The 25,195-nt window shown below is 46.7% G+C and overlaps 1 protein-coding gene across 1 annotated transcript in view; it reads right to left on the bottom strand.

The window, feature by feature from the left end:
- sntb2 (syntrophin, beta 2) overlaps positions 1-24,026 on the bottom strand; it is a 49,280-nt gene extending 25,254 nt beyond the window's left edge. Inside the window, exons 1-5 of the mRNA XM_041190852.1 lie at positions 23,473-24,026; positions 12,854-13,058; positions 7,341-7,536; positions 6,109-6,251; positions 4,814-5,010 (exon numbers count right to left, since the gene is read on the bottom strand). Coding sequence (XP_041046786.1) covers positions 4,814-5,010; positions 6,109-6,251; positions 7,341-7,536; positions 12,854-13,058; positions 23,473-24,025 — 1,294 coding nt within the window. The 5' untranslated portion in view covers position 24,026. The remainder of the gene's footprint in view (positions 1-4,813; positions 5,011-6,108; positions 6,252-7,340; positions 7,537-12,853; positions 13,059-23,472) is intronic.
- Positions 24,027-25,195: the final 1,169 nt, after the last annotated feature.

Raw genomic sequence — 25,195 nt, 5'->3', positions numbered from 1 at the left:
TTTCTTCACTCAGAGGGTGGTCAACATGTGGAATTCTCTACCACAGAAGGCTGTGGAGGCTGGGTCATTGAGTATATTCAAGAAAGAAATTGATAAATTTTTGGATATTAGGGGCATCAAGGGGTATGGAGAGAAAGTGGGAATATGGCATTGAGATAGAGGATCAGTCATGGTTGAATGGTGGAGCAGGCTCGAAGGGCCGAATGGCCTACTCCTGCTCCTAGTTTTTGTATAACCCTTTGGTCTTCAACATGGGTGCTTATTATGGGAGAAAGGGAGCTTTTAAATTCTTCCAAGAGAATAATCTCTCTGAGAACTTCATAGGTAGTTTCAACTCCTAAGGCTCATATCCCACCTGTCAAAACTATTTTGCTTAATCCTTTCAAATTCAATGCAAGTTTGTCTAAGCCGTTTCCTTAAATTTCAAAACTTTTGTCTGTATGCTTAAGGGACCAACTCATATGCACTCAAAATGGCCTTTATCACCACATTATAATCCCTAGAAACCTCCTCTAACAGTGAAGCAGAAATTTCCTGTACTCTACCTGTAAATTTGCTCTGCATGGGCGATGTCAAGTTTCATTTGGCCAGGTCATCTGTTTAGCTATCTTCTCAAATGAAATAAAGAATGTTTTCCTCAAATTTTAGAAGCACTTGTACAAATTTAAACATCATCCCAATGGGTTCTGATCTGAAAATAAGTCCTGCCTCACCTACAGCTCTCTCTTTTTTAATTGTCTGCATTTTAAGCTGGAATTCTCTTTTTCTTCCTTTTCTAACTTGGCCATTTTCAGTTCCCTTTGGGACGCCCTTCCTGCCAGTTCCCTTTGGAACGCCCTTCCTGCCAGTTCCCTTTGGAACGCCCTTCCTGCCAGTTCCCTTTGGAACGCCCTTCCTGCCAGTTCCCTTTGGAACGCCCTTCCTGCCAGTTCCCTTTGGAACGCCCTTCCTGCCAGTTCCCTTTGGAACGCCCTTCCTGCCAGTTCCCTTTGGAACGCCCTTCCTGCCTGTTCCCTTTGGAACGCCCTTCCTGCCTGTTCCCTTTGGAACGCCCTTCCTGCCTGTTCCCTTTGGAACGCCCTTCCTGCCAGTTCCCTTTGGAACGCCCTTCCTGCCTGTTCCCTTTGGAACGCCCTTCCTGCCTGTTCCCTTTGGAACGCCCTTCCTGCCAGTTCCCTTTGGAACGCCCTTCCTGCCTGTTCCCTTTGGAACGCCCTTCCTGCCTGTTCCCTTTGGAACGCCCTTCCTGCCAGTTCCCTTTGGAACGCCCTTCCTGCCTGTTCCCTTTGGAACGCCCTTCCTGCCTGTTTCCTTTGGAACGCCCTTCCTGCCTGTTCCCTTTGGAACGCCCTTCCTGCCTGTTCCCTTTGGAACGCCCTTCCTGCCTGTTCCCTTTGGAACGCCCTTCCTGCCTGTTCCCTTTGGAACGCCCTTCCTGCCTGTTCCCTTTGGAACGCCCTTCCTGCCTGTTCCCTTTGGAACGCCCTTCCTGCCTGTTCCCTTTGGAACGCCCTTCCTGCCTGTTCCCTTTGGAACGCCCTTCCTGCCTGTTCCCTTTGGAACGCCCTTTTCTTTTTCTGCTGCCTCGAGTTCCAATTTTTTCATTTGCAACTGAATTTGAGCCCATTCCAATGACCCACGCCTTGGAGAACTCAGTCTCTCGGATATTCCTTCCAATTTCAAATGCTTTCCCATCTCTTCGATTATCTCTGCCTTCCTAGCTTTGGCAGGCAATCCCACTCTTAATTTACCTGCCAATTCGATTGACCTGGCTTTTGGATTCCTTGTAAACTTGTCAGGGACATCTCTCCCACTTGCAGGAAAGCTTTAGCAGTTTCCAGTGCCATCTTATTTTTGATAGTACAAATCTGGTGTTTCTTTTTAAGTTTTATTACTTACTAAATCTATACCCAAATTGTCGCTGTCTTTTGTTCCAAAATATCCCGGACCCAGGCCCCCAAAATTTGCCACGACTCACTGGGGATAGTGCGCTGTAATATCAAGCCCTACTGTTCCCCGAGCTGCAACAAATGCAAAAAGTTTGACCAAACCACCAGATTGCCCCAATTCTACCTGTCAAATTTAAGTTAACAGGATATGAGCACCAGGTTTGTAAACTTAGTAAATAAATAACTATTGATTGAACAGACTGTCGTTAACCAGTGGCAAAAGAAATATGAATTAACTTTTATAAATTAAACTGTATCCCCTTCTTTAATACACACACACACACACACACGACCATAAGCCGTAGGAGCAGAATAGGCCATTTGGCCTATCAGGTCTGCTCCAGCTTTCAATGAGATCCTGGCTGATCTGATAATCCTCAACTCCACTTTCCTGCCTTTTCCCCATAACCCTTCATTCCCTTACTGATTAATCTGTCTATCTCAGCTTTGAATATACTTAACGGCCCAGCCTCTCCAGCCCTCTGTGGTAAAGAATTCCACAGATTCTCTACCCTCAGAAGAAATTCCTCCTCATCTCAGTTTTAAGTGGATTTTAAGGGTGGCATAAAACAGCTCAATAGCACCAACCCAGAGTACAGGATTCGATGGGTTGATTTTAATCAATGTCTATCAAATTCCTTTCACTTCTTGTTGATGGCATGAGGTAGTCTTCCAACACCTTCATTATTTAGTTCACCGATAGAGACATTGAAAAGCAATTTTTCAGACAGTGGTTTTCTCCTTTTCCTTTTTACAGGAGTTTCCTCAGAGACCAGGTTATAGAGATATGAGGAAATTAGATTTTAGATGTTTTCTCTTTGCAGGCCGGGAGCTTTCTGCTGCACCATTACCACAAAAAACCCTGGTCACCTGGTTAGGAGCCAATTAAAACGTTGTTGCCAGGCAGTTCCCCATTAAACCAGACTCCTCCTCAGCACCATCCTGTCTTTCACGGCGCACTCTGTTCCAGGACTGCAACACCGTATATATCAGTCACACTGTTCCAGTGGACATGTCTTTCAACTGCAGACATTGTAATTTTAGTCCACAGTCCACCAGAAATAAAAAGATATGTTCTTTACACAGCTAGCATCTGAATGGATGGTCTCGGTGTTAGTGAGAAAGGAGGTCATTAGCTCCTCGCACTTGGAGGTAAAGAGAGGAGGGGAAAGGAGCTCCATGTCAGACTTGGAATGTGTGGAATTGATATTGGCTTGAATAAGTAATTGGCTAGGAGGTAGGAAACAGCAGTGATAATAACAAAGGGACATATTAAAGTAGGAAAGAGAAAAACGGGGGTTTAGGAAGGGAAATCCAGATCTTAGGGCCTAAACAGCTGAAGACACCATGTCCAGTAGTGAAGCAATTAAAATTGGGAGGGGTGGGGACCTAGTGTGAATTAGGGTAATGGCAGCAGCATTTTTAATGAGTGAAAATTTACAGGAGAGGGAAGATGGGAGGCTGGCCGGAATAGTCAAGTTTGGAGGTATCAAAGGCATAAATGAGGCTTTCAGCAGAGGTGCTGAGATGGTGGGGGATGTAATGGAGGTGGAAGTAAGCAGCCTCAGTAATAAAGAGAAATGGAACACCATGTTCAGTATCACAGAGGATATTCTTTGTGACCAGTAGGGGTCAATTGAGTACTGCAAAAATGGCAGAAACCGGACTGGAATGATCCAATCAAAGAGTTGTGGATGTGGAAGGCAATAATACATTCAAGGGTATTAGACTGGAAAGGTGGAGGGAATAAAAAGGCCTCAGATGCTTTTTCTTTAAGGGTTTTGAATGGGAGACTGAAGAGAGGAGCCATTGATGGTTTAGCAAGTGTGGAGATGAACAAAATAAGTAGATTCACCAAGCTTGGTAATTTATGTTGAATTTCAGATAAAGGTGATAATTAAAAGTTTCTGAGAAAGAAACCTTTGCTGAAAGGAAAGGATTCCACAGCTGGTCCAGACGCCACCCAATTAAGAGTTTGGATTTGTGCGCTGATGTTCTAGGCTTCACAGGGTTAAGAAGCTTCATTGCTGCATATTGCTTCACTATCTCGGGAGACGGCAGCATAGTGGTCATATCACTGGACGAGTAATCCAGAGGCCCAGGCTAATGTTCTGGGAAAAAGGGTCTAAATCCCACCACAGCAGCTGGTGAAATGTAAATTCAATTAATAATCTCACTGGATTAAAAAAGAATTTCCTCATGTTTCCTTTGATCATCAGCAAAAGGAGCAAGAGTGATATGAGGAGAAACTTTTTTTACAGTGAGTGGTTAGGGTTCAGATTGCACGGCTGAGTGTGTGGTGGAGGCATACTCAATTGAAGGATTCAAAAGGGAATTAGATTATTTGAAAAGGAAGAATGTGCAGGTTTTTGGGGAAGTGGTGAAGCTATGGTACTAGGTGAGCTGCTCATTCAGAGAGCTGTTGCAGACATGATGGGCCAAATGGCAGCCTCCTGTGCTGTAACAATTTGATGATTTCAGCAGCATATTGGGAATATATAAAAAGGTATTTTAAATTACCTATAATATTCACTGCAGTGTCAAGCCTCAAATGAAAGCATGCTATTTCCTTTATGATGAAGGGTCATGGGGCAAACCTGATCCAGGGACTTTGAAAGCTGCTTGTATCCTAGCCTTTGTCACACAAGATAATTTAAAATAATATCCATCGTCATTTAAGCAAAGCCTTCACTGAAAACACACAGTTCAGAGCAAGTAGCCCAAGATTCACAATATATCCACAGAAACACACCATCCAAACCCACACACTATCCCTTGTGCCATATGATGCTACCAGAACACACCCAAAGCTCCTGCACTGCTGACAGGACATACACACTGTGTTCATCATGCAGAACACATACCCAGCGTCACCTCCTTAATCAGTTCGGAAGCACTGTGGCAGCCTTGGACAAGCATCCGTGTCCATGTCGACAAGTCCCGGTGGGTTTCCACGCGGAAAATATGCATCTCGATGCCTTGTCGTGATCCAGTCCTTGTGGCAAACATTAGCTCTGAACTAATGGCTGGGGATCCTCGTGCTGACCCTGAGTGAACCAACCTGAAGAGCAGAGCGAAGGAAAAACAGACATATCAGCAAGGCAGAGAATTAGGTCCTGATTAGATCCTGAGAACTTCACCAGATCCAGAAGAACACTAGCTTCCCATCAGTCCTGTTAATAATGTACACGCCTGCCTTAACTCATCCCCACACACTCATACAAAAGCCAAACATCTTGATCAGAAAGACAGCATTACTGGAAGGGTCAGGAAGCAGTTGCTTTAAGTCACTCCCATTCTCATCCCAAAGGAACTGATTCCTGCAAATTTACCTGAACCCTGATTCACTCAATTCCTTCCCTTTGATACCCCTCAGTATCCTTGAGCTTCCAATGCACAAATTATGGAGTCTGGAATTGAGTCTATCACACTAACCTGAGAGCAGCAGATGTTCGTTTGCTGCAAAGCTCGGATATCTCACTAACCAACCAGCATTTAACTCAGGAATTGGCCAGTGTGGTTGGTATGGGGGGGTGGAGGTGGTGAATGGGAATCAACCTTCATGTTCCTGGACTTCGAGGCCCAGAGACTTGAGGGGCAGGGAGGGGGGTGGAAAATGACCACGGACTTTTAAAAATATTTGTTCACGGGATGTGGCTGTCGCCAGCTGGGCCAGCATTTATTGCCCATCCCTAATTGCCCTTGAGAACTGAGTGACTTGCTTGGCCATTTCAGAAGGCATTTAAGAATCAACCACATTATTGAGGGTCTGGAGTCACATGTAGGCCAGACCAGGTAAGGACAACAGATTTCCTTCCCTAAAGGACATTAGTGAACCAAATGGGTTTTTATGACAATCGACAATGGTTTCATGGTCATTGGACTTTTAATTCCAGATTTTTCACTAATTCAAATTTTACCATCTGTTGTGGTGGGATTCGAACCCAGGTCCCCAGGGAATTATTGTGGCTATCTGGATTACTAGTCCAGTGATAATACCACTACGCCACCACCTCCCTCTAAAACTGTCACAGGGAGGGACACTAATGGCAGAATTTGAGTTTCAATCTCTTGCATTGGTGAATGCTGAAAGAATTTAATTTGATGCTGCTCCCAGAAGACTGGTGTTGCAGATTCCCTTTACACACCCTATTTATACCTGGTTGCCAGCAGTGGGTGGCTCTGAGAGGGTGACGACCACAGGTCTCTATTCCATGGCACGTTGTCGTAAAGCAGCATGTCTTTATCAGTGAGGACAACCACCATTGGCTTCCAGTGCTGCCTTCCACCTTCAACTTTCAGCTACAGAACAAACAGAGAAATATCTCATTACTGCACAAGAATCAGATCCAGATCCTCCCACTCCGAACCCCTCCCACCACCGAGAAAACTGCACAGCTCCTGGGAACTGCTCTCCCTGACTGCCAGGCACCAGGTAACCCGACCCCTGGGCCACTGCTCTGCTCGACACCTCCACTGCTAACCTGAACCCTCAGATACAAATTAGTACTCAAAACCATCATAGGTCTGAACAAAAATAAACACAGCTTATCCAGGTGGCTGCAACGCGTGAATTTGGGAATCAAGGACCAAGGGTCGGTGCAATAGTGCAGTCAGGGGCAGTTTACTTTATCTCATTTAGAATATAGTGTCCAATTCTGGGTAACACAATTTCATTAGTGTGTGAAGGTTTTAAAAAGAGTGCAGAAAATATTTACAAGGAAAGTTCCAGAGATGAGGGACTTCAGTTACATGGATAGATTGGAGAAGCTGGGCTTGTTCTCCTTAAAGAGGAGGCTGAGAGGAGATTTGATAGAGGTGTTCAAAGCCTCGAGGGGTCTGGACAGGAGGGAAACTGAGCCAGTAGTTAGAATCTCAAATGCACTGTCTGAGTGTGTGTTGGAGGCGGATTTATCAATGACTTTTGAAAGTTTATTGGATAATTATCTGAAGAGAAAAAAATTGCAGAGATGCAAGGAAAGAGCATAAAATTGGGACTAGATCAGTTGCTCTTGCAGAAAGATGGCAGGGAGGTGAAGGGCCAAATGAACTCCTCCTGTCCTGCTCCCATTCTATGTCTCCTGTGTCACCTCAGTCTTCTCACTGCTGGCCATGGCCTCCTTTCAGTATGATGCATTTACCAGTATCACTTTGAACTGGCCCGCTCCTAATTCATATGTACACATGTTGGTATGAGACACAAGGTAACCTCGAGTCAGACTACAACATAAAATGACTAGATTCAGCTTGCGCCATGCTGCTAGGTTACTGGAATAATTATACAATTTCCTAAACATAATTATAAACAAAGATATAACCTAAACTTCAACCTAACATTTATCTTGCCTTCAGAGGCCAATAGCTAATACGAGTTGAGTGAAAATTCTCCACCTGCTCAGCCAGCCAGCCAAGGTGTTGGATGGCCCTGCCACTGAGGCCAAGTAGCCCATTCAGCTCTGACAGTGCCTGAGGAATCAGTGCCGTGATACTTGTGTGAATTGCCGTGAACCAGGCATGTGCTGCAACAGGGTCCTTGCTCCGCAGAATGATTACATGCTTGCCATCAGGGGAATGTAGCTCAAATAACCTGCAGGAACAACAGGTGGGGAATGGAGGATCAGCACCAGGATGCAGCTTCCCATCTTTGTGACCAAAAACAATTTAAACAATAAAATATATACGAGAGATGTGGGGTGTATCAGTGAGAGCGAGTGAAGGGCGTGGGGTGTATCAGTGAGAGCGGGTGAAGGGCGTGGGGTGTATCAGTGAGAGCGGGTGAAGGGCGTCGGGTGTATCAGTGAGAGCGAGTGAAGGGCGTGGGGTGTATCAGTGAGAGCGAGTGAAGGGCGTGGGGTGTATCAGTGAGAGCGAGTGAAGGGCGTGGGGTGTATCAGTGAGAGCGAGTGAAGGGCGTGGGGTGTATCAGTGAAAGCGAGTGAAGGGCGTGGGGTGTATCAGTGAGAGCGAGTGAAGGGCGTGGGGTGTATCAGTGAGAGCGAGTGAAGGGCGTGGGGTGTATCAGTGAGAGCGAGTGAAGGGCGTGGGGTGTATCAGTGAGAGCGAGTGAAGGGCGTGGGGTGTATCAGTGAGAGCGAGTGAAGGGTGTGGGGTGTATCAGTGAGAGCGAGTGAAGGGCGTGGGGTGTATCAGTGAGAGCGAGTGAAGGGCGTGGGGTGTATCAGTGAGAGCGAGTGAAGGGCGTGGGGTGTATCAGTGAGAGAGGGTGAAGGGCGTGGGGTGTATCAGTGAGAGAGGGTGAAGGGCGTGGGGTGTATCAGTGAGAGAGGGTGAAGTGCGTGGGGTGTCAGTGAGAGAGGGTGAAGGGCGTGGGGTGTCAGTGAGAGAGGGTGAAGGGCGTGGGGTGTCAGAGAGAGAGGGTGAAGGGCGTGGGGTGTATCAGTGAGAGAGGGTGAAGGGCGTGGGGTGTCAGTGAGAGAGGGTGAAGGGCGTGGGGTGTGTCAGTGAGAGAGGGTGAAGGGCGTGGGGTGTGTCAGTGAGAGAGGGTGAAGGGCGTGGGGTGTATCAGTGAGAGAGGGTGAAGGGCGTGGGGTGTGTCAGTGAGAGAGTGAAGGGTGTGGGGCGTATCAGTGAGGGAGTGAAGGGTGTGGGGCGTATCAGTGAGAGAGGGTGAAGGGCGTGGGGTGTGTCAGTGAGAGAGGGTGAAGGGCGTGGGGTGTCAGTGAGAGAGGGTGAAGGGCGTGGGGTGTGTCAGTGAGAGAGGGTGAAGTGCGTGGGGTGTCAGTGAGAGCGAGTGAAGTGCATGGGGTGTGTCAGTGAGAGAGGGTGAAGTGCGTGGGGTGTATCAGTGAGAGAGGGTGAAGGGCGTGGGTTGTATCAGTGAGAGAGGGTGAAGGGTGTGGGGTGTATCAGTGAGAGAGGGTGAAGGGCGTGGGGTGTATCAGTGAGAGAGGGTGAAGGGCGTGGGGTGTGTCAGTGAGAGAGGGTGAAGGGCGTGGGGTGTGTCAGTGAGAGAGGGTGAAGGGTGTGGGGCATGTCAGTGAGAGAGTGAAGGGTGTGGGGCGTATCAGTGAGGGAGTGAAGGGTGTGGGGCGTGTCAGTGAGAGAGGGTGAAGGGTGTGGGGCGTGTCAGTGAGAGAGTGAAGGGTGTGGGGCGTGTCAGTGAGAGAGTGAAGGGTGTGGGGCATATCAGTGAGAGAGTGAATGGTGTGGGGCGTATCAGTGAGAAAGTGAAGGGTGTGGGACGTATCAGTGAGAGAGTGAAGGCTGTGGGACGTATCAGTGAGAGAGTGAAGGGTGTGGGGCGTATCAGTGAGAGAGTGAAGGGTGTGGGGCGTATCAGTGAGAGCGTGAAGGGTGTGGGGCGTATCAGTGAGAGAGTGAAGGGTGTGGGGCGTATCAGTGAGAGAGTGAAGGGTGTGGGGCGTATCAGTGAGAGAGTGAAGGGTGTGGGGCGTATCAGTGAGAGAGTGAAGGGTGTGGGGCGTATCAGTGAGAGAGTGAAGGGTGTGGGGCGTATCAGTGAGAGAGTGAAGGGTGTGGGGCGTATCAGTGAGAGAGTGAAGGGTGTGGGGCGTATCAGTGAGAGAGTGAAGGGTGTGCGGCGTATCAGTGAGAGAGTGAAGGGTGTGGGGCGTATCAGTGAGAGAGTGAAGGGTGTGGGGCGTATCAGTGAGAGAGTGAAGGGTGTGGGGCGTATCAGTGAGAGAGTGAAGGGTGTGGGGCGTATCAGTGAGAGAGTGAAGGGTGTGGGGCGTATCAGTGAGAGAGTGAAGGGTGTGGGGCGTATCAGTGAGAGAGTGAAGGGTGTGGGGCGTATCAGTGAGAGAGTGAAAGGTGTGGGGCGTATCAGTGAGAGAGTGAAGGGTGTGGGGCGTATCAGTGAGAGAGTGAAGGGTGTGGGGCGTATCAGTGAGAGAGTGAAGGGTGTGGAGTGTATCAATGAGAGAGAGTGAAGGGCGTGGGGTGTATCAGTGAGAGACAGTGAAGGGCGTGGGGTGTATCAGTGAGAGACAGTGAAGGGCGTGGGGTGTATCAGTGAGAGAGTGAAGGGTGTGGGTTATGTCAGCGGTATCATATCAAATGCTTTTTGAAAATCCAAATACACTACATCTATTGGCTCCCCTTTATCCACCCTGATTTGTTATGTCCTCAATGACTTAACTTTGGTTAAAAAAAAACATCAATCTTAGATTTAAAAGTGACAATTGATCTAGCATAACGTGTCATTCAGGGAAGAGTGCTCCAAACTCCTACCACCCATTTGTTCGAAGAAGTGTTTCCTAATTTCACTCTTGAAAGGTTTCACTCCAATGTTTAGGCTACGTTCCTAGTCTTAGGCTCTCCAACCATTGGAAATTGTTTCTCTTCATCTATCCTGTCTGTTCCCTTTAATGTCTTGAAATCTTTGATCAAATCACCCTTCAACCTTCCAAGTTCCAGGAATGCAACCTGGTTTGGATTTCCAGCATCCACAGTTCTTTGCTTTTATCTCTGGTTTGTGTAAACTTTCCTTGTAATATAGCCCTTGGAGCCCAAATATCATTCTAGCAAAACAAGGTCAATATATCCCTCCGAAGGTGTGGTGCCCAGAACTGCCCACAATATTCCAGGTATGGTCTAACCAAAGCTTTGAAGCATGACTCCTACTCCTTGTCATTCTAGTCCTCTTGATATTAAAAACTAACATTTCATTAAACTTGTTGATTATTTTCTGTACCTGCTCATGACATTTTAATGATCTGTACACCTGGACATCCCTACCAAGACTGCACTGGTTCTAGCTTTTCTCCATTTGGTAAGCCCCCTGTTCTACCCTTATTAGGGCCAAAGTGGATGATCTCACGTTTGCTGACACTGAAATCCATTTACCACAACTTTGTCCATTCACTTCATCTAGTAACATTGTTTTGTAATTTTATGCTTCCATTTAGACTTTTTTTAATTCATTCACAGGATGTGGGCTTCGCTGGCTGGGCCAGCATTTATTGTCCGTGCCTAGTTGCCCTTGAGACGATGGTGGTGAGCTGCCTTCTTGAACTGCTGCAGTCCATGTGGTGTAGGTACACCCACAGTGCTGCTAGGGAGGGAGTTTCAGGATTTTGACCCAGCAACAGTGAAGGAACGGTGATATATTTCCAAGCCAGGATGGTGAGGGCTTGGAGTACAACTTCCAGGTGGTGGTGTTCCCATCTATCTGCTGCCCTTGTCCTTCTAGATGGTGATGGTAGTGGTCGTGGGTTTGGAAGGTGCTGTTGAAGGAGCCTTGGTGAGTTCCTGCAGTGAATCTTGTAGATGGTACACATTGCTGCTACTGTGCGTCGGTGGTGGAGGGAGTCACGGATTATGGATGTGGTGCTAATCAAGCGGTCTGCTTTGTCCTGGATGGTATTAAGTTTCTTGAGTGTTGTGGGAGCTGCACTTATCCAGGCAAGTGGAGAGTATTCCATCACACTCCTGACTTGTGCCTTGTAGATGGTGGAGAGGCTTTGGGGAGTCAGGTGAGTTACTCATCTCACAATTCCTAGCCTCTGACCTGCTCTTATAGCCATAATATTTATATGGCTAGTCCAGTTTAGTTTCTGTTCAATGGTAACCCCCAAGATGTTGATAGTGGGGGATTCAGTGATGGTAATATTCTCTCTTGTTGAAGATTTTCATTGCCTGGCACTTCTGTGGCACAACTGTTACTTGCCACTTGTCAGCCCAAGCCTGGACATTGTCTAGGTCTTGCTGCATTTCGACATGGTATCTGAGGAGTCACAAATGGTGCTGAACATCCCCACTTATGATAGAAGGAAGGTCATTGATGAGGCAGCTGGAGATGGTTGGGCCGAGAACACTACCCTGAGGAACTCCTGCAGTGATGTCCTGGAGCTAAGATGATTGACCTCCAACAATCACAACCACCTTCCTTCATGCTAGGTATGACTCCAACCAGCGGAGAGTTTTCCCCTGATTCCCATTGACTCCAGTTTTGCTAGGGCTCCTTGATGCCACACTCGGTCAAATGCTGCCTTGATGTCAAGGGCCATCACTCTCACCTCACCTTGGGAGTTCAGCTCTTTTGTTGAAACAAGGCTGTAATAAGGTCAGGAGCTGAGTGGCCCTGGCGGAACCCAAATTGAGTGTCCGTGAGCAAGTTATTGCTAATCAAGTGTCGCTTGATAGCACTGTTGATGGGCCCTTCCATCATTTTACTGATGATGGAGAGTAGACTGATGGGGCAGTAATTGGCTGGATTGGATTTGTCCTGCTTTTTGTGTACAGGACATACTTGGGCAATTTTTCCACATAGCCGGGTAGATGTCAGTGTTGTAGCTGTACTGAAACAGCTTGGCTGGGGGCGCAGCAAGTTCTCGATCACAAGTCTTCAATACTATTGCCGGAATATTGTCAGGGCCCATTGCCTTTGTAGTATCCAGTGTCTTCAGCCATTTCTTGATGTGGAGCGAATCGAATTGGCTGAAGACTGGCATCTGTGATGCTGGGGATCCCTGGAGGATGCCGAATGGATCATCCACTCAGCACTTCTGGTTGAAGATTGTAGCAAATGCTTCAGCCTTATCTTTTGCACTGATGTGCTGACAATGGTTATGCTTTGTCTAGCTTACAACCTCAAAAACTCAGTTGTCAAAGAAAATTTTCCTTTCATAAAACCATGCTAACTTTGCCTAATCACCTGATTTTTTTTTTAAAGTACAGTGTTACAACTTGCTTAATCATAGATTCGAGCATTTTCCGGACAATTGAGATAAGGCTAACTGGCCTGTAGTTCTGCTTTCCATCTCCCTGCACTTACTGAATAGTTATAGCGAGGGGCATCTCAGCACTGCAACGAGGGATGCGGGGCATATCAGAGACAAACAGAATGGACTCTCGTTTATACTTTTCACTAGCTTAATTGAAACTGACATTTTGATCATTTATTGGATTAAGCATTCAACCTGCTCTCTGGATCAGGCATACTCAGGTTCCTCGTGATGTAGCACATCTTCAGTGGAAAAGTCTTGCTGTCTTTGGCACTGTGATTTGGAGAACTGGAGCCAGCAGATCCCACATGTGCAGAATGAGGAGACAGACTATCCCACGCCAGGTCTGCTATCAATGAGGGCTTTTTCAAGTATGGCGTCACTTCCTGGATGTAAGTGACTGTAAGGGAAAGGTCACAGGTCAAGCAGAAGCAACCATTCAACCTATTCTTTCTTCAATTCTGGCCAGTTAAACAATACAAGTGAGCATGTGAACAATCGCATGGTACTATTTCTATGGAAGTTTATATTGCAGTTACTTGCACACACCCAATTTTCTTAGCACAATTGAGCAATGTTGCGTTAAAACCAGTCAACATTGACCAGTTAGGACAGAATACAGTGAGGGATCAGCACATGGTGCATTATAGGTGTGAAACAGTAAAGACCAAATCTGAATCGTTCCCTTCTCTGATAGATTTCTCCAACATTCCCCCCATCCCTGGCACAAGTTCAATCTTCATGCTTGTAACTTCATATCTATTCCCAGTAATGTTCTGCTGATATCCAGATCCCATCTATATATCGAGTGCACTGATGTGCAAATTAAGGCAGCCAGTGTTGCAGAATGTAGTGGTGATGGTGGGGGGTGGGGGGGGAAGAGAAAGAGGTAGGCCAGAGACAGCCAGAGAGAGAGCGGGGGGCAGAGACAGAAACAGAAAACACATCCTATACTAGACCCAAGGAAGGAAGGAAGGAAGACGCAAGCTTGTAATACTGGCTAAAGGAGGTACACATTCATCTTTGGGAACAATTTTCATTGCATTTAAGGGCAATCATTTTACAAGTTGTGGTTCTGATCCACAACCTGATTTTTCTGCCTCAGTTACAAGGTCAAACAATTACAATGATGCAAATCAAACAGGATGAGCAAGAGAAGCTGCTAATACCACTGAACCACACCACCACAAGCTGCCGCCTGAACAGCTGCTGCGATTTGTCTGTGGCCAAGATAGTTATACTTTGTCACCGGCATTTATCTAATTCAATCTCACATAAAAACTTGCCAGCAACGTCAATGCTCAGTCTCCAGTAACACAGGAAACATATGCTCAGCTTACTTTCAAATCCATCTTGGTGAATTAAATACCCAAGTTGGAACTGAGAGCTCTGTGCTGCCACTAATAACCACAGGGACCATCCACATTTCAGGAATGCACTTAAACAGGATGTGACTAATTACAGGATGAAAGTCTCAAATACACATTTATAAATCTTCAATTGGAATGCTTTTCTGTGGGGCGTACTAGTTTAGAAAGTGCAGGGAGAAGCTCAATTTTCAGATGCTATCATGCCAGAAATAATTTGGGAGAAAAAGTTAAATGGTTAGAAGTTACAACACAAGTAAGCCATTCAGCCCAACTGCTCAACGTCAGCATCGAGCCTCCCTGTGAGCATATAGTTTGAATCATTTACCCTGCTTCTACAAACGTTCTCTCATCCAATACTGAATCTAATCTTGCATGTTTACACTTTCTGCCTCAAACTCTGACCTTGGAAAAGAACAATGTGCATTGGAAGTCAAGAAATTTGAGGACCCTCATAAGATAAGAAATAGGAGCAAGAACAGGTTACTCGGCCACTCAAGCCTGCTTTGCCATTCAATGGCTGAGTTGCTCTTGGCCTCAACTCCACTTTCCTGTCTGCTCTCCATAATCCTCGACTCATTTATAGGTCAAAGATTTGTCTCAGACTTGAATACATTCAATGACCCAGTCTCTACAGATACTTGCAGTGGTGGGTTCTAAAGATTCATGACCCTCTCAGAAGAAATTCCTCCTCATCTCCAACTTAAATGGGAGACCCCTTATTCTCGAACTGTGCCCCCTAGTTTACATTCTCCCATGGGGAAAACATCCTCTCAGCATTTGCCCAGTTAAGCCCCCTTAGAATCTTATACATTTGAATAAATTCACCTCTCATTCTTCTAAACTCCAATGAGTATAGGCCCAACCTGCTCAACCTTTCCCCACAAGACAAACCCCTTCATCCCAGGGATCAGTCTAGTGAACCTTCTCTGAATTGCCTCCAATACAAGTATATCCCTGCTCAAGGGGACCAAAACAGTACAGTACTCTAGGTATGGTCTTTCCAATGCCCTGTACAGTTGTAACAAAACATCCTTACTTTTATACTCCACCCCCCTTGCAATATTGGCCAACATTCCATTTGCCTTCCTCATTCCTTGCTGTACCTGCATGCTGGTGTTTTGTGTTTCATGTACAAAGACACCCAGATCCCTCTCCATTTAAATAAGTTCAGTATCTCACGGAAAGGTTTGAGGAGCAGGCTCCCTCAGAAGGCAGTGGGGACAGTTAGTACTGATTCACTCAAATCCAAATGAGATAGGTTTTTCCCAGATAATATTTTGGAGCACAGTATGTGAGTAATTCAAGACATGGCAGGTAGTGCATGGGTCATGCTAGAGACGATCAGATTATTTGGGAGGGGCATGCAGCAGGGCACTGCAAAAACTTAACAAGGCTCCTTAGACAGCAACTTCCAAACTCATGACCACTACCATCTAGAAGGACAAGGGAGCAGATAGATGGGAACAGCACCACCTGGAAGTTCCCCTCCAAGCCACGCACCAACCCGACTTGGAAATATATCACCGTTCCTTCACTGTCGCTGGGTCAAAATCCTGGAACTCCCTTCCTAACAGCACTGTGGGTGTACCTACATCACATGAGCAGTTCAAGGCTGCAGCTCACCACCACCTTAAGGGCAAATTGGGATGGGCAATAAATGCTGACCCAGCCAGCGACACCCACATCCTGTAAATGAAAAAACATTTAACCATTCCCAATTGTCTCACTAAAATAAAAACAAAATACTGATGTTGGAAACCTGAAATAGAAATAGAAAACGCTGGAAAAGCTGAGTGGATCTGGCAGCATCTGGGGAGAGGGAAACACAGTTAACATTTCAAGTCAAATATGACTTCTTTAAGCTTCTTCAGGAGTTCTGAAGAAGAGTCATATTGGAATCATAAAGAAGCCTAAAGTCGTCATATTTGACTTGAAATGTTAACTGTTTCTCTCTCCCTGGATGCTGCCAGACCTGCTGAGCTTTTCCAGCATTTTCGTTTTTATCCGTTTTCTCACCTGAGCTTGTATATTTAATGGCTGCCAGAATGTTGGGACTGGTAGACGTCTCCTTTTAGGATACAGTTCCCAGACTGGAGTTTGCAATCGCTGACTGCTTGAGTGTGCCAGTCTGCGTTTTATGGCCATGCAGCAAGTGATACCCTTACATTAAGAACAGTAACATTAATCAAGTTCTGATGGGGAGCTCAGCAGAATTAGTCAGTATTGCAATGCCAGTACACAGGTCAAAAAATAAAAGGTTCCCATTCCACTTTGTTTAATCGTCAAAGCCGAGACAAATTTTGCCCTGACTAAAATTCAACAATAATCACAGTTTGACCTACTACCTCAGGAAGGAACCTGGTCACAAGATTGAAAATGAACAAAAGCTTTCACACTGACTTGCTCCCAAGGAGCACCATCTCACAGTCTGCCCCATTGAGAATTTTTCTTAACGCGACTGACCAGCCAAGAACTGAAAGGCACAAAGATAGTTGAAACACAATACCACCATCAAGGTCAGTCGAAATGAAACAAATCCCATTGATGCAGGAAGCCTGCTCAAGGAAACAAGATTATAGAATCAGACTAAACTCTCATGTTCCAGCAAGTCTCCTCCTGATTTCAGTGACATTTTCCACTGTCTTCTCTAAACACGAAGTACATACTAGAGAAGGTGAAGAGAAGATTTACAAGAGTGAAACCAGAAATATGCGAGTGTACACATCAGGAAAGTGTTGAAAGACTGTGTCATGTTTCTCTTGAAAGAAGGCTGAACGATGACCTTAGAGACATTTAAAATTATGAAAAGTTTTGATTGAGTGAATACAGAGAATATTTCCTGTTGCAGGAAACAGCATAACTGGATACTAGCAACAGAAGGTAGCCATCAAGAAATCCAATCAGGAAACAGAAAAAAACTCCCTTACCCACAGAAGTGAGAATGTGGAACTTGCTACACAGGGAATGGTTAAAAAGAATAGTATAGATGCATTTCATTTTATTCATTTACAGGTTGTGGGCTTCACTGGATCAGCCAGTATTTACCACCCATCTGTAATTGCTCGAGAGGTGGCAGTGGTGAGCTAAGGGGAAGCTAGGAAAGCATACGAGGGAGAAGAGAACAGAGGGTTATGATGGCAGATTTGAATGAGACTCCGATCTATATTAATGACTTAGATGAAGAGACAGTGAGTAATGTATCTAAGTTTGCTGATGAGATGATATAAGACTAAGTAGGAAACTAAGCTATGAGGAGGACACAGAAGAGGCTACAGAATGATACAAACAGGCTGGGTGAGTGAGCAGCAAGGTAGCAGATGGAGTATAATGTAGAGAAGTGTGAAATTATTCACTTTGAATAAACAAACAGAATATCTTATACAAGGTGAGAAGCTTTTAAGTGTTGATGCTCAGAGACTTGGGTGTGCTTGTACAAGAAACAAAGTTAGCATGCAGATGCAGCAAGCAATTAGGAAGGCAAGTGGTATGTTGGTCTTTATTGTAAAGGGATTGGAGTACAAGAAAAAAAGAAGCCTCGCTATAGTTGTACAGGGTTTTGGTGAGACCACATACAAATTAGGAGCCCCCCCACCCCAAGGGTGTTGATAGTGGGGGGATTCAGTGATGGCAATGCCATCGAACATCAAGGGGTGATGTTAAGATGGTCATTGACTGGCACATGCATGGCGCGAATGTTACTTGTCACTAGTCAGCCCAAGCCTGACATTGTCCAGGTCTTGCTGCATTTGGACATGAACTGCTTCAGTGTCTGAGGAGTTGCGAATGGTACTGAACATTGTGCAATTATCAGCAAACATCCCCACTTCTGACCTTATGAAGATGGTTGGGCGGAGGACACTACCCTGAGGAACTCCTGCAGTGATGTCCTGGAGCTGAGATGACTGACCTCCAATAACCACAACCATTTTCCTTTGTGCTACGTTATGACTTCAACCAGTGGAGAGTTTTCCCCGATTCCCACTGACCCCAGTTTTACTCGGGCTCCTTGATGCCACACTCTGTCAAATGCGGTCTTCATGTCAAGGGCAGTCACTCTCACTCACCTCAGGAGTTCAGTTTGAACCAAGGCCATAATGAGGTCAGGAGCTGAATGGCCCTGGCAGAACCCAAACTAGGCATCAGGTTATTGCTAAGCAAGTGCCGCTTGATAGCGCCTTTGATGACCCCTTCCATTAATTTACTGATGATCGAGAATAGGCTGATGGGGCGGTAATTGGCCAGGTTGGATTTGTCCTGCTTGTGGTGTACAGGACATACCTGGGCAATTTTCCACATAGCCAGGTGGGTGCCAGTGTTGCAGCTGTACTGGAACAGCTTGGCTAGGGATGTGGCAAGCTCTGGAGCACAAGTCTTCAGTACAATTGCCAGAATGTTGTCAGGGCCCATAGCCTTTGCAGCATCCAGTGCCTTCAGCTGTTTCTTGATATCACGTGGAGTGAATCGAATTAGCTGAAGACTGGCATCTGTGATACTGGAGCCCTCCAGAGGCCGAGATGGATCATCCACTCGATGTATTTGGCTGAAGATTATTACAAATGTTTCAGCCTTATCTTTTGTACTGATGTGCTGGGCTCCTCCATCACTGAGGATGGGGATATTTGTGGAGCTTCCTCCTCCAGTTGAGTTATTTAATTGTCCAACACCATTCACAACTGGATGTGGCAGGACTGCAAAGCTTAGATCTGATCCGTTGGTTGTGGAATCATTTAGCTCTATCATTTGCTCCTTCTGCTGTTTGGTAGCAAGTAGTCCTGTGTTATAGTTTCACCAGGTTGACACCTCATGACACCATTCTTGGTGATGACACTGAAGTCCCCCACCCAGAGTACATTCTGCACCCTTGCCATCCTCAGTGTTTCCTCCAAGCTGTGTTCAATGTGGAGGAGCAATGATTCATCAGCTATGGGAAGGTTTCCTTGCCCATGTTTGACCTGATGCCATGAGGCTTCATGGGGGCCGGAGTCAATGTGGAGCACTCTTAGAGTAACTCCCTCCTGAATGTATACCACTGTGCCACCACCTCTGCTACTGGGTCTGTCTTGCCGGTGGGACAGGACATACCCAGGTCTGTGACATGATCTGTAAGGTACGATTCCGTGAGGATGACTATTTCAGGCTGTTGCTTGTCTAGTTTGTGAAAACGGCTCTCCCAAATTTGGCACTAGCCCCAGATGTTGGTAAGGGGGGCTTTGCAGAGGGTCGACAGGGCTGAGTTTGCTGTTGTTGTTTCCCATATCAATGTCGATGTCCAGTTTCATTCCTTTCGACTGTTTACTGGTTTGAAACATGAGTGGCTTGCTCAGCCATTTGAGGGCATTTAAGAATCAACCACATTTGCTGTGGGATTGGAGTCACATGTAAGCCAGACCAGATAGGCATGGCAGATTTCCTGCCCAAAAGGACATTAGTGATTAGTTTTTACAACAATCGACAATGGTTTCATGATCATCATTAGATTTTTAATTCCAGATTTTTACTGAATTCAAATTCCACCATCTGCCGTGGTGGGATTCAAACCCGGGTCCCCAGAGTATTACCCTGGGTCTCTGGATTACTAGTCCAGTGAATCTAAAACACAGGGTCACAGTCTCAGGATAAGGGGCCGATCATTAGAACCGAGATGAGGAGAAATTACTTCAAAGAATTGTGAATCTTTGGAATTTTTCATCTCTCAGGGCACCAAAGGGTATGGAGAGTGGGTGGGAAAATGGAGTTCAAACTCAAGATCAGCCATAATCCTACTGAATGGCAGGGCAGGCTCGGTGGGCTGTGGGGTCTACTCCTGCTCCTATTTCTTATGTTATGAGAAAAGGTGGGGGGAGGCTCGAATGCAGCATTTACACCAGCATGCACTGGTTGGGCCAAATGGCCTGTTTCTGTTCTGTAATATCGTATGTACTACATTACTCCCTGCTCTCCGTTGTAATTGTCACAATAATAGTCAGCCTAATTTTCCTTGCTGGCCATTTGTCTTTCATCTGATGCACAGTGTACGCTAATCATGCATCAGACAGATGTGATTTTCACTGGATTATACCTGCTCTGATAAATACAGCATGATTTAAACTTGAGGATGTCCTTTCTCCACCCAAGCATCTGCACAATGTAGACCAGGCAAGAAAGCAGCAGAGAAACAGCAATAGGATTATTGGTGCTAAAAACAAAAAAACTGCGGATGCTGGAAATCCAAAACAAAAACAGAATTACCTGGAAAAACTCAGCAGGTCTGGCAGCATCAGCGGAGAAGAAAAGCTGTTGGCAAACAATTCAGGAGGATAGACCAGCGCCCACAAATTGATGTACTAAGGTACCAACATCACACTTCCAACATTTCCTTCAATTTCAGACCATCACTATTCACAGCCGCTTCCATTGTCCATTAGAAACGTGAGGAACAGCGAGCACTGCACTTTCAGTGCCCAACCACCACACACCACCCCCCCGCTGCTCGGGCTCTGAACGCTCACTCTCTCTCAGACTCAGATGTCTACAGCACAGTAGGAGGCCATTCAGCCCATCATGTCCGTGCTGGTCAACAGAGATCTGACTACAATAATTCCATTTGCCAGTGCTTGGCCCATAGCCCTGGAGGCTAATGGCAATGCAAGTGAATATCTAAATACTTCTTAAATGTTACGAGAGTTTCTGACTCAACCACACTTTCAGGCAGAGTTCCAGACTCCCACCAACCTCTGGGTGAAAAAAATTCTCCCCAGTCCCCTCTTAGCCTTCTACCTCTTACCTTAAATCTACGCTCCCTGGTTATTGACCCCTCTACTAACGGAAAAAATGCCTTCCCATTCACTCCATTTATCCTCTCATAATCTTATACACCTCTATCAGGTCCCCTCTCTCTGCTCCAAGGAAAACAACCCCAGCCTATCTAATCTTTCCTCATAGCTCAGAACCTCCAGCCCAGGCAGCATCCTGGTAAATCTCCTCTGCAGCCTCTCCAGTGCAATCACATCCTTCCTATGATATGGCCTAACCAGCATTTTATACAGTTCCAGCACAGTCTCCCTGCTCTTGTATTCTATGCCTCGGCTAATAAAGGCAAGTATTCCATATGCCTTCTTAACCACCTCATCTACCTGCCCTGCTACCTTCAGGGATTTGTGGATATGCAAACCAAGGTCCCTCTGATCTTCAGTACTTCCCAGGATCCTACCATTCATAGTGTAATCCCTCGCCTTGTTAGCCCTCCCAATGGCATTACCTCACACTTTTCTGGGTTGAATTCCATTTGCCACTGCTCTGCCACATGACCAATCCATTGATATCGTCCTGCAGTTTACGGCTATTGTCTTCACTATTTACCACCCTACCAATTCTCGTGTCATCCATGAACTTCTTGATCATCCCCCCCTACATTTAGGTCCAAATCATTTATGTACACCACAAACAGCAAGGGCCCCAGCACCGAGCCCTGCGGAACTCCACTGGAAACAGACTTCCAGCCACAGAAACATCCCTCTACCATCACCCTTTGCTTCCTGCCTCTCAGCCAATTGTGGATCCAATGTGACACTTTGCCTTGGATCCCATGGGCTCTTACTTTCTTGACCAGTCTGCCATGAGGGATCTTATCAAAAGCCACGCTAAAGTCCATGTAGACCACATCAAAAGCATTACCCTCAACAACAATCCTAGTTACCGCCTCAAAAAATTCAATCAAATTTGTCAAACACGGCCTTCCCCTAACAAATCCATGCTGACGATCCCTGATTAATCTGTGTCTCTCCAAGTGGAGATATATTCTGTCCCTCAGAATTCTTTCTAGTAACTTCCACACCACTGAGGTTAGGCTGACTGGCCTGTAATTTCATGGTCCACCCCTTCCTCCCTTTTTTAATAATGGGACAACTTAAGCAGTACTCTGGCTCCTCACCTGTAGCCAGAGAAGATTTGAAAATTACTGCCAGGGCTCCTGATATCTCTTCCCTTGCCTCCCTCAACAGCCTGGGATGCATCCCAGCCGGGACTGCAGATTTATCCACTTTTAAGGCCGCTAAACCCACTAGTACCTCCTCTCTCCCTATATTAATTTCCTCTAATATTTCACAGTTCTCCACCCTGATGTCAATACCTGAGTCATCCTTTTCCATTGTGAAGACCAATGCAAGATATTCATTGAGGACTGTACCCACGTCTTCGAGTCCACACACACATTACCTCTATGGTCCCTAATTGGCCCAACTCTTTCCTTAATTATTCTTTTGCTCTGTATCTATTTTAAAAACCCCTTTGGGCTTTCCTTTATTCTACCCATCAACGCTTTCGCATGCACTCCCTTAGCTTTCCTAATTTCCTTTTTAAGTTCCACCTGCACTTTTTATACTCCTCTATGGACTCTGCTGTACTGAACCCTCGGTATCTGCCATAAGTTTCTCTCTTTTTTCTGCAGACTTGATCCCCCCCCTTCTTTGTCTTTACAGGAAGATTTGCCCTGTACTCTCGCTATTTCTTTGAATGCCTCCCACTGCTCTGACACAGTTTTATCTGCAAGTGGCTGCTCCCAGTCCACTTGGACTAAATTGCATCTCATCTTAGTAAAATTAGCCTTTCCCCAGTTTAGAACTTTTATTCCCAGTGCAACATTATAGTTTTCCATAACATCCTAAATCTAACTGAGTTACGGTGGATGCCGGGACGCTGAATAAATTTGAGGGGATAACAGATTTTTAATTAGTAAAAAGTTGAAAGGTTATGGGGAGAGGGTGGGAAATTGGAGTTGAGGCCAAAATGAAATCAGCCCTGATTGTAACGAATGGCGGGGCAGGCTCGAGGGGCTGAATTGCCTACTCCTGCTCCTAGTTCTTATGGTCACTATCTCCAAAATACTCCCCAACTGATACAACTTGCACCTGTCTGGGCTCATTTCCAAATATTAGGTCCAGAACTGCCCCTCCCTTGTTGGGCTTTCTACATACTGGCTAAAAATGTTCTCCTGGATGCAACTTCTGAGTTTTGCTCCCTCCCTACCTTGCAAACTAAAACTGTGTTAATGTTTGGGTAGTTAAAATCCTCTACTATTACTGCCCTGTTACTCTTACACTTCTCAGAAATTTGATCACATATTTGATCCTCTATCGCTCCCTGAATGTTTGGGGGCCTATTGTACACACCCAGCAGCGTGTTTGCCCCTTTTGTGTTTTTACTTCTAACCATTTGATGATCCTTCCAAGATATCATCTTTCCTCACTGATATAATTAATTCCCTGATCAATATTGTGACACCCCCTCCTCTTCTATCCCCCTCTCTATCTTGTCTGAATCGTCTACCCCATCCCCCCCCCCCACCCCCGGGCTCTGAATCCCGGGTCTCTCCGGCCCCGGGTCCTCTCCCCCCCCCACCCGGGCTCTTCCCCCCCCAACCCCCCACCCGGGCTCTTGCCCCAGTCTCTCCCTCCGCCCCGCTCTTACCCTCCAGGGTCACCTCCCTGCCGGCTTTCTTCAGCGCCTGCACGGCCTGGTCGTGTGTGGCCTCCCGCAGGTCGGCTCCGTTCACGGCCAGGATGGCGTCGCCCACGAACAGGGCCCCGGTGCGCTCGGCCGCCAGGCCCCGGAATATCTTGGAGATGAGAATGGGCATGCGGTTCTCTCGGCCTCCCTTGATGCTGATGCCGAGGCCGCCGGCTTCCTGCTTCACCACCCGTACGGTGCGGACCCGCTCGGATATCCCAGGGCCCGGCCTCAGGCTGCTGCTCTCCGGGGGCAGCAGGGCCGCCAGGCCTCGGCCCGGGCTCCCGGCTCCAGGCCCCGCCGGGCTCATATGCACCGGGCTGGGGCTGGGGCTCCGCGGCCGCGGGCTGCCATTGGAGAGACCGTCCCAGGGCCCGGGCCCGGGCTCCGACCCCGACTCCTCGCTGCTCAGCTTCAATCCCTCGCCCCGGAGCTCGGCCACGACCCGGAACCAGCCGCGGTCCCGGAGGAAAAGCTCCAGCGGCCCGGCCCGAACCGACAACCCGGCCGCCATCTCCCGCGTCACGGCCAGCCAATGGGAGCGCGACATGGCCAACCAATGGGAGTGGGACATGGCCAGCCAATAGAACGGGAGATAGCCAAGTAATGGCAACGGGACATGGCCAGCCAATAGGAGTGGGACATGGCCAGCCAATGGGAATGGAATATGGTCAACCAATAGGAATGGGACATGGCCAACCAATGGGATTGGGACATGGCCAACCAATGGGATTGGGACATGGCCAGCCAATGAGAGCATGACATGGGCAGCCAATGGGAATGGCACATGGGCAGCCAATACAAGTTCAAAAAGGTAAAACAATTTTAAACTGAATAGTGGGAGAAAGGGATCTAAATTGGGAAGATGTGGTGGACCAAATAGTAGAGTCAAGGTAAGGGAGGAAGTTATAATATGGGAAATGAGAAACAGACTGTGATAGGAAGGGACAGAGAGCACAATTCTAAGAGTAAATCAGCAGATAAGGCTAGACGTTACAAAAATAATAAAAGGACAATACTAAAGGCCCTGTAGCTAAACGCAAGTAGCATTCGAAACAAAACAGATGAACTGACAGCGCAAATAGAAATAAATAAGCACGATCGGAAAGCCATTATGGAGACATAACTACAGTATGATAGATTGGGACCTGAATGTTTATGGGTATGTGACATTTAGGAAGGACAGGAAGTTAGGAAAAGGTGGAGGGTAATTAATGATGGCATTAGCCCATTAGAGAGGGATGGCCTAAGTTCAGTGGCTTGGGTTGGGATGAGAAATGATAAAGTTAATAAGTCACTTGTGGGAGGGTGAACAGGCCTCCTAATTGTAACTACACAGTAGGACAGAGTATGAAGGAAGAGATAATGGGAGCTTGTCAGAAAGGTACAGCAATAATCATAAGCATTTTAATCTACATATAGACTGGAAAAATCACAGATAAAAACTTGTTGCTCCCAATGCGGTCTCCTCTACATTGGAGAGACCAAACGTAAACTGGGCGACCGCTTTGCAGAACACCTGCGGTCTGTCTGCAAGAATGACTCAAACTTCCCTGTCGCTTGCCATTTTAACACTCCACCCTGCTCTCTTGCCCACATGTCTGTCCTTGGCTTGCTGCATTGTTCCAGTGAAGCCCAATGCAAACTGGAGGAACAGCACCTCATCTTCCAACTAGGCACTTTA

The sequence above is a fragment of the Carcharodon carcharias genome, chromosome 7, assembly GCF_017639515.1.
Source record: "Carcharodon carcharias isolate sCarCar2 chromosome 7, sCarCar2.pri, whole genome shotgun sequence".
Taxonomy (NCBI): domain Eukaryota; kingdom Metazoa; phylum Chordata; class Chondrichthyes; order Lamniformes; family Lamnidae; genus Carcharodon; species Carcharodon carcharias.
Note: the sequence above shows the minus strand (reverse complement) of the source record. Positions and strands in the feature narration are given on the sequence as shown.